An 18,641-nucleotide genomic window follows, 5' to 3' on the forward strand; every position below is an offset into this window, starting at 1 on the left:
ATCATTATCTGTGATTTTTTTTAATAATATAATTTCCTTGACACAACTAAACGGTGTATTTCATGTACATATACAAACTTGATAGCTGTATATGATTTCATTGAGAATTAGAAATCAATCACAACAAGCCAAGGATATAGTTTTTCTTATTTATTGGTATATCGACCAGTTTCACCCAAACGTTTGGGCATCATCAGGACAACAACGTAGGAGAAATTTAGACATGAATTACTTATACTTACCTATGCACCTATTAACGCTTGATAGTGATGTTATACAATAATGTCAGGTGAGTTCAACAATGTCACATGGCTCCCCTATCTTATCGTATCCTTAACTGTTATTTACTTGATAAATACAATATCATTATACTACATCATACTTATTTCAATTGTACACGTTACATTATGATTAAAAAAGATTCATTCTCATCCATGCAGAATGTAGAGGTGTATTATGATTTCCACCCCAGTGTTTTTTGTTCTGTGAATGTTCATCACTGTCAGATGAAGCTAAACCCTCCTTCTGGGCTTCAAGTGCTAAGTCGATCATCAGTGGTCTGAGATTCGAGCTAATTGGTCCTACTGTACTGGTATTACAAAACACTGGGGTATAAATTAGAATCAACAAACCAAAAAACAAAAATAAAAAACCTTATGCCTGGCTTGATGTGATTGCTTTCTAATTCTTAGTTTGTCCCTTAACTCTAATCAACCTGCAAACTGTTCGGTGTCCAGGCAAGGGATATAAGGGCTTGACCACAATCTTCTTACAATAACGGCGTTGACTCTATCTTCGTATTCATGATTTAATTGATTTACAACTACTATATCAATAGAAGAAATAAAAGTACGACATCATTCTCACATTGGTGATAATTTTATTCATAATCAATGTCAATTTTAATACTTAAATGAATGCAGTCATTGGTAAAAGATAACATACAGAAATATGTTAATGAAACTATACTAGAAACCTGCAAGGTGTAACAATAAATACTAAAACTGCATAGAGACAAAAAATAATACCTTGATATACTGACATTATTGTAAAAATAAATAAATTGAAATAAATTCCATAATGTCCAAAATTCTAAAACTACAAATATTTAAAAAAAATTGGAGGAGATAAACATAATAAATAGGATAAAGATAAGTACTTTGAAGCAGTCATCAGTTTTCTGCGACCTAGTACAAAAAATATATAACCGTACAGTAATATAAAAAACAGGTTTCTATAGGTCACTAAAGTTTACATGTCAATAATAAATGCTTGTAATTTGAAAATAAATTGCTTTGTAGGTCATCCTGAGTTTATTTACAGTTATATTTTTGGTTGTTGCAAAATAACATGAAAAACATCACATCTATATTCCAGTAAAACATCTATCCCATCCTCGTAAACCAGGCTTTGTTGTATTAGTGGTTCTAACCTAAAACTTAAAAAAATGATTATTTGTTTAAAAGTAACAGGTAGGAAATCTAACCACAGATAGAAGTTATTAACCATGGAATAATGAGGATTTATTTTGAGAGTCCTGGTACTAAATTATAGTGTTTTACTGGATAAACCCCAAGATATCTCTCACCAAGGTGAGTTGTAAAGTTTATACATGGTAATGTTGACAGATTACACTGTTCCTAAAATTACCAGCGTTGGTCAATGTTTGCTATGACTGGAATCCCCTGTACCAGTAGATGTTTTACTGGAATATTCCTTACCAGGTACATGATTGGATAACAAGAGAAGGAAATCCATGATGATGTAACATCACAATCACACTTAAGATTTGTCTTGCAAAAGGATGGTTGGGATCTCAATACATACATGATTCACAAAGAAAAACAATATACTTGAGGTATTTGCAAAATTCTATCCACATTTTGTTCTCAGCTTTTCAAAAAAAAAAAAAACTGAATGTGTTAATTGTTCACATGAAATGTTTTGAAGCAAGACATTAATTAGAGACAAATATAACAAAAGAATATTTCAATGCATTGTTGGTTTTTAAAGATTTGATTAGGGTGATATTAATACCATATACATGTATATCTATTCATAAATGTATAACTAATTGCCGAGATGTAATAGGGGCGAGATACTGATAGCTTTATTTCAGACTTGGAACTATTCCAGTAAAACATCTGCTAGACACCAAGACCAGAAAATAAACACATATAATTTCCATCCATATGACTTGGGTTGCTTTCACATAAATGGCTGAAATGGTTGGACCAGTTGAACCTGCAAGAATAACGCCAACACAGAATGGAACAGGGCTGGACTGTGAAATATTTGGCACATGCAGCTTGAGGGGAACACTCATACATGTCCGAAACTAGCTTCATGAATATCATTAGTTTTCAGAATTTCACTATAATGCAGGGACGGTGCATGCATATATTTCCAGGTATGGGTTAAATGGACGGTATCTTAATTTTAGATAATTGTTTTATGCTTGACAAGAAATTCTGATGTTGTGCATTTTGAGCTTTACATATTATAAGTTCCAACATCCAGTACATGTGCGTTCGTGTATAGTGTATAATTCCAGATTACCTCTACCATTTGAACAAACAACCTTAGTGTCCAGTCTACTACTTATATGCATATCATTAATTAAAATCTATGGGTGGCACCCGTAAACAGAACTTGAGATTCCTGTGGTAGAATAGATGTTTTACTAAATATATCTCTTAGATACTCACTATTTAAAGAATGAAATATAAATACACAATAAGAGTTTAATGGCTTCCGTGTTCTGGATTAGCTCTGTTCTCAATTATCTCGTGAGATGAGACAATCTACCGATATGCTAATCTTTTTGTTTGGATGGAAATGCTTACTGATCTAGACCTCTAATATAACTTATAATATATCACAATTTTATAACTACAGTCATCACATCATCAGCTTTGAAAATGTCTCTTTCCATCCAGGTAAAGCATGGATTCTGCAACATAAAAGATCACCTGTTAATATTCACATTAATTAATGAATGAAAATCTCTTTTTTTTTTTTTCCTGATAAAGATCACAGTTCAAATTAACACTGGATGTGAACACCAGTCTGTATAACTGTCTATTTTTGTATTATCAACATTGTGTTGTACAAATTACCAATCCATGATAATTACTGGCCTTAATTATCATTATACTACTGTAATGTAAGTCAAATTCATTTTGTTTACATTTAAACTCTGTATCGCAGACAGATAATGCATTAAAGTTATATCATGGTGAGAACTTGTATAGCTATAGGCTTTGTCCAATTCCCATAAAACATGACAAATACTTGCATGAAAAATAACATCTACTTTGCCAAGTATTTGGGCAAAACCAGGCAAATTTATTGCGAAGATGGACAATGATATACCTGCGTAACTCTTAGGCAAAACCCTGGGAACATCCTGGTCCTTGCGTGTGTCGAAAGTGAAGTAGAAGTTGTTCGTAGTGGCTCGGGTACAGTCCACAACATTTACCACTTCAGCGTGAACCTTCATTTGTAGCTGGGACCCATAAGTATATACAACCTGTAAGAAATGTTACCTTAAACAAGGGGAACCTGTATTTGGAATCTGAGAAAGATCCATCCAGTACTTTTCCAGAAATAGCGGTAACAAGAATTGTTTACGGATGGACGGACGGACCACGGACACAGGGCAATTTGAATCATTCTGATGATGGTGGGCTAAAAAGTTACCATGATTATTTTATCATAAGGACTACAAATGTTTACACCTGGTGTTTGTACATAACTGTTACAAATCAATTAATACTACAATCTATGACAGTCTATGTTAATAAACATAAGTTAATCGTACAACCTTGTTGCAATATAAAGTTTTTCTCGACTTCTACTTATTCTATAATCTATAGTTTCTCTGTGTAACCTGACTACTCACCTGTGAAGATAAAAACAAAACAGATCCAACTTCTACAGGTTTCATAAACAAAATATCATCAACTGCCTTTACATAGGGTCGAGTTTTACTGAAAAAATAAAACAAATATGTCTGACAATGTAGATATTAGATAAATTCTAAAAGTTGGAGAATGTTTCTAAATAAATTGTCCCATTACGGAGGACACTGATTGAAATGGAACATTTACGAGGTACCAGAAGTTGGTGAAACAAAAAGCTAGTTAAGAAGCCTACATGTCTTATCATATGGTATGCCTATGCCTTAAGAAGTATATTCTGTAACTAGTGAGTAATTAGATATATGGATATGGGGCTAGCAGTATTGTAGAATCAAAATAAACATGAAAAGAGATTTCTTACCAGACAAAAAGACTCATTACCCACCCATATACATATCATTGTTTGGCAGAGTTCCAGAAATAGTAACAGTGACCTTGAAACACAAATTCATGGGAGGTATTCTCATAATCTACTTTGAGCTTTGACTTTTACAAAATTTATCAATAAGTTTAAGACAGTGATGTTTCTGAAACGGTTGATGATTTTCTATAAATAGTAACAGTGTCCTTAACTTTCGTGGAGGACACTTACAAACTTATATATTAAATCTCATCAAATGTAATGACCTTTGTGAAAAGCTGTAATCAAAATCTCTTGAGAAATAAAGTCACTCAAGTGACCATGAACTCTGAACTTCACAAATGAAATGTTACGTCAGTGCTGACCATTAGTATAAAGCTTGCTTAAAATTCCTTCAGAAATGAAGTTGCCAGTTGAGAGAGAAAAGATCGTGTTTGGATGTGAAATGCATACACTTAATACACCCCAAAATAATAGTAGGGTCATTGAATTTATCTTTATTTGATGGTCCATGACTTTGTGTACAGGAGTTGAATGATACTGACAAAATACATTTCTATAAATCCCTGCAGTACTGTTAATGATAATAATTATCACCTCAGAAATATTTAAGAGCATTTAATCAGAAATTTTAACCACTTCACCTTGTTTTAACTTGTCAATGCTAAGTGATATAAACAATGCTGATTTTAGAGGGATATACATAGTCACTTTCACAAGAAAGGATGAAACAGTTTTGCTGTTTCATGAAACTTCATGAAAAACACCAGGTACTGATCAGACTGAGGCTGGATTGTCAGATGGCACAGTGGTAATACACTCGCCTTTCACCGGGCCAACCAGGGTTCAATTCCCGACACGGACGTGAAAAGGTAAGTGGTCACCTGCCGGACCAAGTGGGTTTTCCCCGGGTACCCTGGTTTCTCCCAAAATAACATCCCTCATACGCTTACATCCAGGCCAACAAGAGTGATTAGTACAAGTTGAAATAACTTGTTTTGCAATTGTTGTAAAATAAATAAAGTTTATATTTAACTCACTGAATATCCCTTGTTTTCAAAATATATGAAAAACAAAAGTTCTGTGCAATCAAATATTTCCAGAAATGTTATAATATGGTTCAGGTTCCTTAAATTCATTTAATGTGGAATAACTCAAAGCTACCAGACTGTTTAAACCTGGTTACAAGAACGTGAACCTAGTCGCAATGAACACAACTTAAGAGGTGATGTTAAAATCATTAAAATAGTCTATTTATCTGTATAAAACATGTGTGGTGTAAATGGTAGAGTGTCTCAAGTTTATCAAAGTAAAGAGTTTGATTATGACTGCTCTAGCACTGAGAATGTGAAATAGATAGTGGACCTACCAATACATAGCAGCATTTGTCCAGGCCAGCTCAAATGCCTTTCTCATCAAATAGCCACCAAATATCTTGTTATATAAATTTCTTTGCTGTAAAAAAAAAACAAGAATATATTGTTACAAGAGTGTCGTGGACACAATATACACCACCACAAAATATAAAGATCAAGATTGGTCCTTTTGATTATTCATGCACATCTACCCATTGTAGTAGTGACATTGAGCAAGTTTCATGAAAATCTGATGATTAGTTTAGGAAGAGTTGCACTCACAAGAAATAGACGTACGGAGGGACGTACAGACATACAGACGGAGAAGATGACACCAATATACGCCTGCCTCCTGCAGCGTATCAAAATCATAGACTCAGAGTATCCATATCAAAAGTAGTACAATTCTTACCAACAATATGACAACAAGCACAAAAATACTGACAAGGGAACATAACCGTCCTTCAAACTCAGATTCAGATGAAGAACAAAAGAAATTTTGATTTACATGGAGACCTCTGAAATAAATACAAGGATAATAAGACCAGATGTTCCTGATGTGCAGATTACGTTGCGAAATGAGAACAGGAAAAACAATTAAATTGCCAGACATACCAACGAGCCATTGTGTTCAACTTGATAAACCATAAGGAAATAAATTATTTCTTAAAAGAGTCAAACCTGGTTCTCCTGAAAGCGACCTGTTACCTGTGTTGTGAGTTTATTTATTAGCTATTGATACCTTGCGCAAAAATTGTGATATTGGGAACAAATTTTTGAATATTTTTTGAAATCCAAATCATCATGCTTACACATTTTGGTGGACAGCTGCTGATGGTACTATCACTCCTGACACTGTATTATCACACATGTTAGTGCTAAGTTTTATGAAATATGTTTTGTGGATTTCCTAAGATTGAATAAAGTCGATCCCACAAATACAGTACTCTTGAATTCTTAATATATTGTTCTTAATTCAAACAGAGTATGCAATCACTGCTTTGGTTTAAACATACTTCTGGGAAACAGATCGTAAGATTCTTCAGTAATGTTTTTTCCATCCATTCACTATTGTCTGGTTTTACACGGACTCGGAAACTTGCTGTGCTGAAATTATAAATTTGACAATTTTGAATAAGTTTAAAAGAGAACAAAACATTTGAGCAAAATTATGACATCAACACCTGGACAATTTTGAAGGCAAAACTTTTACAAAATATAAAGATTCGTAATCACAGTGATTGTCCTACACTTTATCATTTTAATTGTCTCTAGAAATAAACATTTACCATACAATAGCCAGATGGTAGAAGATTAGAAGATTTACGGTGAAATATTCAGCTGATAGAAGATTTACTATATAAAAGCCAGCTGGTAGAAGATTTATCATACAAAAGCCAGCTGGTAGAAGATGTGCCATACAAAAGCCAGCCGGTAGAAGATGTGCCATACAAAAGCCAGCCGGTAGAAGATGTGCCATACAAAAGCCAGCTGGTAGAAGATGTGCCATACAAAAACCAGCTGGTAGAAGATTTATCATACAAAAGCCAGCTGGTAGAAGATGTGCCATACAAAAGCAAGCTGGTAGAAGATGTGCCATACAAAAGGCTGGTAGAAAGGTGCCATACAAAAGCCAGCTGGCAGAAGATGTGCCATACAAAAGCCAGCTGGTAGAAGATGTGCCATACAAAAACCAGCTGGTAGAAGATGTGCCATACAAAAGCCAGCTGGTAGAAGATTTATCATACAAAAGCCAGCTGGTAGAAGATGTGCCATACAAAAGCCAGCCGGTAGAAGATGTGCCATACAAAAGCCAGCCGGTAGAAGATGTGCCATACAAAAGCCAGCTGGTAGAAGATGTGCCATACAAAAACCAGCTGGTAGAAGATTTATCATACAAAAGCCAGCTGGTAGAAGATGTGCCATACAAAAGCCAGCTGGTAGAAGATGTGCCATACAAAAGCCAGCTGGTAGAAGAGGTGCCATACAAAAGCCAGCTGGTAGAAGATGTGCCATACAAAAGCCAGCTGGTAGAAGATGTGCCATACAAAAACCAGCTGGAAGAAGATGTGCCATACAAAAGCCAGCTGGTAGAAGATGTATCATACAAAAGCCAGCTGGTAGAAGATGTATCATACAATAGCAATTTTTGTGATTAGATATAATATTCATTCATATTACTGTGTGGTAAAACTTCAGTTTCTACCATGACTTTGTAACATAAGTTATTTGTTAATACAGACATCTTCACTAGGAATCAAAGCAGGACTACTGGCTTATTATTCAAAAATTCAACTGACTGAGATATAGAAAAATTCTATCTAGCCATGCGTTATTTTGCAGCTAATATTTTTCCATGGTCACAAAACAAATACAGGAAACTTTATTTCTGTACCTTGAGTCTAAAGTCTGAAGGAAAAGTTTATGTATCAGTTCACGTTCTTCTTCTGAGGGCGCTGTCTTCAGAAGAGTTCTCTCCCCTTCTAGCTGCCTCTTTACCTTGTTAGCTAAAAGACATTTCATATAATGTTTTCAAATCCTTCTCATAACGTCCTTTCATCTACTACTTTCATCTTGCTGGGTTCAAACTGCTTTTAAATTACATGCATTTAACACTATATAATCCTGTGAGTTACATCAGCCTAATTTACCTCAACACTCATCAAATTCAGATTTGTAATTCCACAACAATGCTTTTAAATATCTTGAACATTGACACATATCTGCATCAAGCTGGCTATAGAAAAATGACCTCTATCTTGAATTACAGCACAATATCAGTCAGTTGCTATAGGGAAGATTGTAAGAAATATGAACCAATGGAAACTTACTCTCTCCCAACTTAAACAATTTCTCCTCTTCAGGGCCAACTGGTTGAAGTTTATTCACAGGTGCAGACCTTGGCAATTAAAGTCAGTACTTGCATGTTAAATATTTTGTTTTTTCCGTAAAAGGTAAACATCTTATTTTCTATAAAGGACTATTGGTTGAAAGAGAAACAAAATGCAATTCTGTAAATGTACATACATGTATTTCAGCAGTAATATTATTATAATATTTTTCATGTTGAAAATATTGTGCCAAAATATGATTGTACAAAATCCAATATCTCTATACTGCTCTAATAGTAATTATTGTGGATGCGTGAATTTAGCATTGTGCCAATTTGCCAAAAAGTGGTCATGGACGAAAATTTGATTGCGCAAAACTAAGTTGGTTTACAGTGCATTGGCAGTTTGAAGACTGATTCCTGTTAAGCTGGATTCAAATTTACCCAGTAGCCTTATCTACAGTACCAAAAACACTCCCTGTATGGTAGGTTTCACATATAAAGCCTACCACGAACATCCTGTTGTATAATTGTTCTTGGCAAAGATATGTATCAATGAATTGATCAGAAATTTCCTCAGTCAAGATTTTAACTTCTACTTGCAACAAAAAATTGAACTCCAATATACTTATGCTACATATGAACTAACTAACTAGAGAATACCTAACATTTATCAGACTTGATTTAGAAAATGATACGATAAAACAAATCACTAATTGATATTAAGTATCTACCCAATATCTTCAAGATTGTTTAAATCATTCTGGTATATGTACAGAACAAAATTTGCCTGCAACCATCAAAATAATCATTAATCTCCATACTCCACAAATTGACATAATTAGTATATTAAATACATTAATTTTATACAGCTATATTATCAACAAAAACAAATGGTCGGGAAATACTGATTTTTGAAAACCATGAAAATTGAGCTCCACAAAAAATTTATGATTTTACAGTAAATATAACAACTTTATATATACATGATTCATGCTACGCTTGTATTCGCTTACTTTTGTGTGACTGGGTTCCTGGACACCATCACAAACCTAGCTTCAAGTAATTGTCGCATTGATCCCTCGTATTCCTGTAAAATACAAGTGTAGAAACAGGCTTCAGCATCTGTCTAGATGACAACATTAAATAAACATTTGTTACAAATAAAAGTGTCAAAGTTAATTTTTTAAGCGTAAATAACTTAACAAAAAAAATATAGAACCAAAGTCAGTTCTGAGTGAGCTGATTGATAAGTGAGGCGCTGTGCTTTAGGTGTGAAACCGAAAAGAAATAAAATATCAAAATTAATCCGTATGTTTCAATCGCAACACACACTAATTGTCACCAGCGAGTGGGATATCTATTGACTGCCTAGTTTTACCTCTAATCCACATCAGAGGCAATATTAGTCGGCCAATCACTATCCCACTCACTGGGTGAAAATAACTTTTGACAAATGTTTGGACATTAACAAATAGTTCTTCTCTACCTATTATCTATGTCACCATTTTCTATCCATGTCCTTAATATTTTCCGAAACTTGAAAATTCTTGCCAATATAATTTTATGATTCATTTTATCATATTAATTATTAATATAACTTAAGAATGTAAACAACATGGTCCAGTGTTTTAGTACAATTGAAATATAATTCTATATTAAAAAAAATCAACCTGTATCTAAAAGAAAGTTTGTGTTACAATATTTACGAGGTTCACCTTATTAGGTTAAATGTCTATTTAGCCGTATACTTTGGTAAAACACAGCGAGATGTTTGTTTACTCACCATCCTACAATAAACATCAACTGGTCACTTATTACAGTACTTTACAAGATAGAACAAAACATCTGCTGATCATTTTGCAGTAAACATGTTTACTGTACATTTTGTATTAAACACAGACTCATATTATATATTCTATATGATAATGACATGTATATTTTATATGATACTAACTCAGGTATTTCAAATAATACTGACTCAAATATTTTATATGATACTGACTCAAATATTTTATATGATACTGACTCATATGTATTACATGATACTGACTCATATATTTTACAAGATACTAACTCATATGTTTTACATGATACTGACTCATATGTTTTACATGATACTGACTCATATATTTTTTAAGATACTAACTCATATGTTTTACATGATACCGACTCATATATTTTATATTATACCGACTCCTATATTTGATATGATACTGACTCATATATTTTATATGATACTAATGTCACATGCCATTTAAACCAGAATAAATAAATGTAAGTTTTGAATATCGCGCCATAAACTTATTAAGTCACTGTTCCGATAAGTAACGCATTCGCGACCAAGAGAATAGGTGGGTGGTTTGACAGACATGAGAGTGGGCTGTATTCATTCCATTTTCAGAGTGTAAAACACAGATTACAGTAAGTTAACTCACATTTTAAATTAATACTTTAATTTATAATTGGGACGTATACATATTCATCACCAATATGGGTGGTTATAGGGCGTACATGAGGTATATTATATAATGCTGGTTATCGCTACTGTTCAGGTGTAGTCAGTACTATGTAAACAAACTCATATGTTCGGGGAGTAATGCATGTGCTAGTGGTGTGTTATGGTGTGTATAGGCGCCGCTCGAATACTCTAGTTGTGAATATTTCTATAGAATTATAATATGTTCTGAAATATAGATATCATCAGTTAGCATGTATTAGTAGTTACATAATATGGGTATAGATCGTTAATAGTAAATGTGATTGATTATGATTATCTAAGTACGTAAACGTACGTGATATTTAATATAAAACCTATCCATAAGATATGTTTTGTTTTGTAAATATTAATTAACGATAGATGTTAGGTTATAGTTATTATATATTGTAGCTTAATAGGCTGACGACCAACAAGCAACGCTGACCACCTGACACAGGGCATAAAGCTGAAGCTCTGATGAAATTGATGGTGACAATCTCTGCATATTCCATTGCAAGGAAGCCATTCACTTACCTGGTACAGTGATGGTGATTGATATCTACACTGGAATTACAACGACATTTGACTGGCTGTTGTCAAAGTACATCAGCCTGGATGTAAACTATCCATAGTTCTGAGTTTTTTTGTGTAGATCTGTGAGATCATGTATTTGGTGCCATAAGCTATTTCCTGCCTGGATCGACGGGAGTTTTTGTGTTAGAACTGTACACGTGCCAGTTTACAGGGAATAAGGAGGACATTGAATGTTCTACCCCTTGCTACAAAGACTGTAGATTTGTGTAGTGTATTGTGTAAAGGTATAGGAAATATGAATTTAATTGTAGATTTGTAGATATTTTCAGGGTATGAATCATGGAGGTGGATGTAATTTGAGAGAGAGAGAGAGTGATAGCATTGTTTATGTAAAATAGTGTGAATAAATTGCATATATTGTAAGTAGTTGTTGGGTTCTGTATTGAAGCAGAGTCTTTAAAACGCCGATCGGTTCTCGTTACAACTAACTCAAATATTTTATATGTTACTGACTCATATATTTTACATGATACTGACTCAAATATTTTATATGATGATGACTCGTACATTGTATATGATATTTACAATTTGTAACAAAATATACCAATTCAATTTCATATGAATTTCATTTCTAACATAACAATACAAAATTAAATAAATTATGAAGGGAATAAAAAGTAAATTGTGGAGTCAGTTTTTAGTGAAGTCAGTGACGAATGTAATTATATTATAACAGGAAATAGGGTGATCACATTAAAAGACAATGTTATTTGTGTTGAAAATGCAAGATAGTTTCTAGTGTGACATGCACAAGTCAATATACATACTCGTTCCATTTATTAATTACAATAAATGTGTAATAATAAATCAATCATTCCATTATCAGTGTGTCAATATACATACTCGTTCCATTAATCAATTACAATAAATGTGTTATAATACATCAATCATTCCATTATCAGTGTGTTATATCACAAGTAAGTTTATAGGAAAGTGCGACAATGAATACATTTTTTAATCTAAAGTGTGTGTTATTTCTGATATATCTGTAATAGACAGGGAGATAATTACCTGTCTCAGCTTCATAGTGACTTCTAGAGAGCTACTCCCAGCCCAGGTCACATGACCAGTCATTAGAATGTCTTTGTCTGCTGCAATAGGATGTTCCTCCAACTCTACAAAATAAAAAAAATCAAAGATCCACAGAAACACAAACACTCACCACTGAAGATGGCAGATAACAAGGAATGGACATGGCATGACAAAGTAATCATTTATCATTAGATGATGAGACTCATATAATTTATGAAAGAATTTAACTTTACATGAAAACCCCATACATTTTAGTAATTTAGTTGAAAAAAAGACTCCTGAAAATAAATCATAACCACTTTCTCTCAGGAATGATATTTGATTTGAAACTTTTTATTAGTCAATGTTATTCACAAAATGTCTGGGGAAATTGGCTCTTCATGATCAATCCTTGATATTTCAAATCCTTTACCAGACCTATATAGAATTAATAAGTATCTATGTCTCTGCTATCTACCAAGGACAACAAGAAAATGTTACAGCTGTATCATAAAATGTAAACTACTGTAATAAAATTATAATTTTTTGTTGCAAATTTATTTTTGATAATTTTAAGGACACTCTTAATCCGTAATTCATATGTCCATCATCTTTTAAAATCAAAACAAGTGGATTTTTTTATCCATGAACCACATATTCATAAAACTATTTATTTTAAAAGCTAAGAAAATTGATCAACATGAAAATAATTTTACAGTATACATTATGAATGAACAAAAGAATAACATTATTTTGTACATTTTATATATCCGGGTTTAAGGAGATTTTACAACTTCCCGTCTTCACCGAGTAAAATGTGTGCATGATGACATTAATATTACAATAAAACCAAAGGTTTTGCACATGTATGTCTGACAACAATGTTCATTACCTCAATTTATTCTTTCTTGTATATAGCAAGTATAGTAACACACATTTCTGTATCTTTACACATAATTTCTTGAAGACTGATAATGTTTATATAAGCTTATAATTGTTTTATGAATAATATAACTATGTTTTATAGTAAGCTCCGAGATGTTACCAATTCTGTCCACCAAGGCAGTCACAATGGCGATTGGAGACTTGTGGTCCGACGTCTCATCATCATGTGTGGTGTGCGTGTAACTGATAAAAACTTTAAAAAAAAACACAAACAAGATCACTTAGATGTTTTAAACACTAATTCACTAAATAATCATATTGTAGGTATTATTTTGTAATCCATGAAATAGATTAGAACTCTTTCAGTTTTTCTGTCTATAAGTCAGTGAGTGAGTGGTGACTTAGATAATTTGATGTTGTCGTAAATTCCTTGTAACTACAAAAAGTACATCTAATATCATTCTGCTAATAATTACAACAATAGAACATCACCCTATGCATTATATTCTATTTTGCTTATCTGCTAGGCCATGACATACATAGGGTTTTTAAAGTGGAAAATCAAGACACAACATTACAGATGTACTACCAAATGCAAGTTTGGGCAATCATGTTTTTGTTTTTCTCTGAGCTGTTTCCAAGAGAAAATGTTACAAAGCATTTATATCTGGTACCTGCAAAAGTATCAAGATCCTCCAAAATTCTACCAAAACGTATCCCATCATAGAAATTGATATATTTCTCTCTGGTAGTTGGATTTGATCCAAGGGGGATAACTGCTTCTTGGTAGCTGTCTTTCATTGTTCTCGTTGGCAAGTCCTCTTGTGTGAAGGATATCTGAGGCCGGCCAGAAACTTCTGTCTGTGTTCTGTATATAGCAAAGGATACTCATAGCAAACCAGGTCAGGGAAAACATCAACAGAGGAATGGATGCCTTTCAAGAGTTTAAAATATGTTGCATCATAACAAATACAGAAAAAATATCAAGCCATTGTTACTTACCCCCATATCTTTTGAGCTCCTACTAGATCTTTCAGCTTTTCTCTTGCTAGAAAACAGAGAGGTGAATAAGATATTTCACTTGATATGTTTTTTCCAGGTTCATGTAGTTAGAACACCTGGCAACCCTATCTATTTCCACAGAAATCTGTCTGATCTGTATTCTTGTATGTGTACTTGGTTGCGTTATAATTCTTAAACCTTGCAGCAATATTGAGTTTAAATATGCATGTTACAAAAATCAAAGCAGTAATATTGCACCACTATCAACTAATTTGTCAATTATAGAGCACGACTTATGACCTATTAATATAAGAGCTGTTGAATTTAAAGATTAAATATGGTTTTTTTTCAACATACATTACTTCATCCGACATTTCTAGTTTAGAAAGTTGACAGTAAGATATTCAGTACTTTGTGGTCTAAATATTTAGGTGACATAGAGTATGATATCAAACATATACAACTCATCAGATGTCAATGTTTCACTGCATTGTGTATATTGTAGGAGTGTATGATAAAACCCATTAAGAGATGAACCAATTGCAATATCTTGTAAACATAAATACGTATAACCCAATCAGCAATCTTATAGGGACGATTCACAGATATATGTACCCTATTATCTGCCACGATTATCATTGGATCCGATTAAGACTTATACAAATTTGGTTTGATCTTTTACTTGTATACAGGGTGGAAACATCCTAGGATTTGAGAAAATACATCCTCTCATTTCACAGAATAAAATCTTCTGAACACTGAAACTCTGGTGTTCAGGCTAGGCTGAGGTAAGTAATGAAGCACTGCTTGTACATAACGACACAAATATCGCTCTGACTTCTAGGTGTATATCTACATTTGGAAGTAAAACCTTCTAATAGACCTGTTTTTCATCTGACATTAGGATTTATAAAGTGCTAAGACAGTGGTATAAAAGCTAGACAACATATTCCAAAATATTGTGTTTGCTGATAAATAGTTTTACGTATGATATCAATATTGCAGCCAGCAAAAGAGAAAATACCATTTTATCTGGTTTTTTTCTAAAAGACTTCTTACACACTTACTTGTACTAGTTTGTCTGATTCGAGAGATTGTAAGTTTCTTTCATTATATAATGACGGAATTGCTTCGAAGTTTCAGTGCAAATTAAGGCCGTTGAAAGACAATTTTTTTTGTATAAGCAAAAAACTGATGTTTAAGTATATTAAGCAAGCAAAAGTCATAATTTTATTGTGTCACAACTTCCAGCTTAGAAGACATTGCTTTCTTCTCTGCCTTAGTATTTACCCTCTTTTATGGTTGTATATCCTTGTGGATGGTTGTATGAGCACAGATGTACAGAAGACACATTAGGACATGGATATATCTTCAGCAGCCGTAATTTCTGCACAACTCTTGGCAGTGTCGGGTAACTGTAACATAAAGTTCCCGAAATAACTAGGATCATCAGGTACACATTTATTGTTTAATCTATCAGGGTATCTATAAATGTGTACCTGATGATCGTTTTACATTCTACATGAACATTTTACCCCCAGAGAGATTGTTATACTGTTATATCAGCTTCTCCACTCTCAGTGATCAATCTTTGTTTTCATGAGTCCTTTTCAACTTAATTACTACAAACAATGGGTCCCAAAGTATAAAATTTAAGTATTTTCAAGACATTCTATGAGTTTCATCTATGAGTACAGGACTCAGGACTTAAATGTAGACTCATTACTGCACACTCGTTGACACAGATGGCAGTGCAGTTCTTCCTTCCTTTTAATGATTGGGGGAAGTAAATCAAAGGATTCTGTAGATACAAAGTGTTTTTCCCTTTTATTGGTTAGGCAAGTACAGACTCAATATCTATACAAAATATACATGCATATTTTCATTTCTTTTGCATTTGAATTCAATTGTCTTTTTACAGATAAAATTTAGGATTTGTATGATTAACATGAACACAGTCTTTGTAACTTTAAAAACAATTCAATCGCATATTGTGAAAGTGAACTGGAAAATTAATCTTGACCAATGTCACATAAAGAACTGAATAGCCCGCAAGATGAACTCAAATATACACGTTGTGCACTCTCTAGGTCTGAAAACATATACAACGTACAACCTTTACATAAGTGTCTTGACAAGCTGTGTTTAAATCATTTCTTGGTCCAAAATAGTAACACTGTGAGCAACTCAGCTTAACAAGTGAATAAAGTTAAAATATATCCAAACACACCCAAGCTTAAGCTTGTCAACAGTACAATTTAATGACACCTTGTCACACGGAAAACATAACCCTGTTGACTAGATGTGTTCTGTGTTGTTAAAATATATGTCAATAATTGTATACAAAATGTCAAATTTCAGCATAATTAGCATAATATATAATTATACACGTTTACAGTTGTATGAACATGAACTGGTTTTTTTCATATAATATATACATATATTAAAAATCTGAATTGAGGAGGTGTGTTACAGCACAGGAATTGGACATTTGCGTTGCACCATAACTTAGGACAAGTACATATGGCCTAACAATGATTTCCACTGATAAAAGCTTGATTAGACCAAACACTTTTGTCTCTAAAATGATAATTTAATTCCAGTGTCCATATTTATTTTCTTTACATTTTTACTAACGATGCTCATTTAAGTCACTAAAAATGTAAACATCAGTAACAGCATAACAAAAGTTAATATAGGCAATAAGTTGTTAATCAAGACACAGAAATTTTCGGTCTAAACCTTAATATGTTAGTGTATACGCACACTTCATGTAGGCTGTCATCAATATGTACAACAGCATTGAAAATTATATCAAGCTATCAGTATCACGCTAGCGTGTATTATGTAGTTGTGAGCGTTCTAATTTTTTGCATGCTCAGTGATTTTTTTTGACAAAACTGTCAAACATTTGAGTCCTGGACTCCCGGTATACCTAATGGGTGTCCCGGGGGGAGTGATACCCTTGGACTTCTTGCTTATCTTGGGGCTCGCCCCAATTTTGTTAACCTACCCGACTCACCAGAAAAGATTACTGATGATCCTCGTGCACCCGTGATTGGAGTTTGATACTGATATACATTTCTACAAAATATTGATTGCGCGTTGACATAAAACGATCAGATGTAGTGAGGTTGAAACTTTACCATGCATCCCCTTATTCTACAATATCATGAGGTAGACAGATTTAATTCCCGATCAAACGTATACGTACCACAGTTTCACAGCAGGCATTTTGTTTTCGTTTGTCAACAAACCCGGAAGACTCGAGTCTCTCGGTATCGATAACGAAAACGTTAGAGGAGCTCCAAGTGGCAATTTAAGGGCGCACTTTACCAATTTTATGATCATTACAATGGGTGTCCCGGTTTCGCCTACTCCCAACTTCCCCCTTCACCCATCGGCTTAAGCTTTCATTTTATAAATACTAATAACATGAAATAAAGCGAGGTACCTCTGTGTGATCAGTTTTATATTGTAAGGGAGGGGGGGGGGGGGGGGGGGGGGGGGGGGGGGGGGAAGAGAAAAGAACGACAGAAATGACTCTTGACTTTTTTCTTGAACTCAATTAACTTAAATCCGGTTTTCATAATTTCGTATTTCAGTCTAACTAGAGACGTATATATCACATATATGTGCTATATATGTCTCTGGTCTAACATGATCTTTTCGCTCTACAAACATTATGTAGTTACCGAACCAATGTAATACACTTCGATGAGATTACAGATTTTTTTAAAAAAATAAAACAAAAGAGAAAAAAGTATATATCTACTTTTTATGAACTTGACAAGCCATAGTAAATGCGTTAATTCAATTTTCTATATTAGGTATATAGTGAAATCAAGTCAGTTATAACGTCATTATGATGTCTTTTCAAAAATAAACTCGAAAAGCCATTTGAAGTGTGAATGTCGCTAGTTGTAGTAAGTTGTTAGTTTGATTATAGTTTTCCGAATCCACGTGGTATGTTATTCATCTTTCTATTGAACTTCATTTATATTTTCATAACGCTAATAAAATCGTATTTGCCACGTACAAACACGTGTAGTTATTTTCATTTTTTATCATCAAATATCCATAGAGTAAGTGCCGTGATCACATGTGTACATTTAGCAAAGTTGTGACTGGCTGACGGCTTCCTCTGTTGCAATTCTGACGACATACTTTGATGGAGTCACATGCATGACGTCAGCAAAGA

At 33.5% G+C, this 18,641-nt stretch overlaps 1 protein-coding gene across 1 annotated transcript; it reads right to left on the reverse strand.

Moving 5' to 3' along the window:
* Positions 1 to 989: 989 nt before the first annotated feature.
* Positions 990 to 17,688, reverse strand: LOC132562575 (acyl-coenzyme A thioesterase 9, mitochondrial-like). Its single transcript, XM_060227322.1, has 14 exons — positions 17,655 to 17,688; positions 15,731 to 15,855; positions 14,441 to 14,486; positions 14,113 to 14,306; positions 13,599 to 13,691; positions 12,554 to 12,657; positions 9,486 to 9,559; positions 8,471 to 8,538; positions 8,035 to 8,146; positions 6,656 to 6,746; positions 5,654 to 5,739; positions 3,905 to 3,992; positions 3,376 to 3,532; positions 990 to 2,953 (listed from the first exon to the last, which is right to left on the reverse strand). The coding sequence occupies exons 1-14, from the start codon at positions 17,672 to 17,674 to the stop codon at positions 2,910 to 2,912; spliced, it is 1,302 nt and encodes a 433-aa protein (XP_060083305.1). The 5' UTR covers positions 17,675 to 17,688; the 3' UTR covers positions 990 to 2,909.
* Between the last annotated feature and the right edge of the window lie 953 nt (positions 17,689 to 18,641).

Source organism: Ylistrum balloti, unplaced genomic scaffold (assembly GCF_031769215.1).
Source record: "Ylistrum balloti isolate Yb309-2 unplaced genomic scaffold, AGI_CSIRO_Ybal_v1 Utg371448, whole genome shotgun sequence".
In the NCBI taxonomy this organism is placed as follows: Eukaryota; Metazoa; Mollusca; class Bivalvia; order Pectinida; family Pectinidae; genus Ylistrum; species Ylistrum balloti.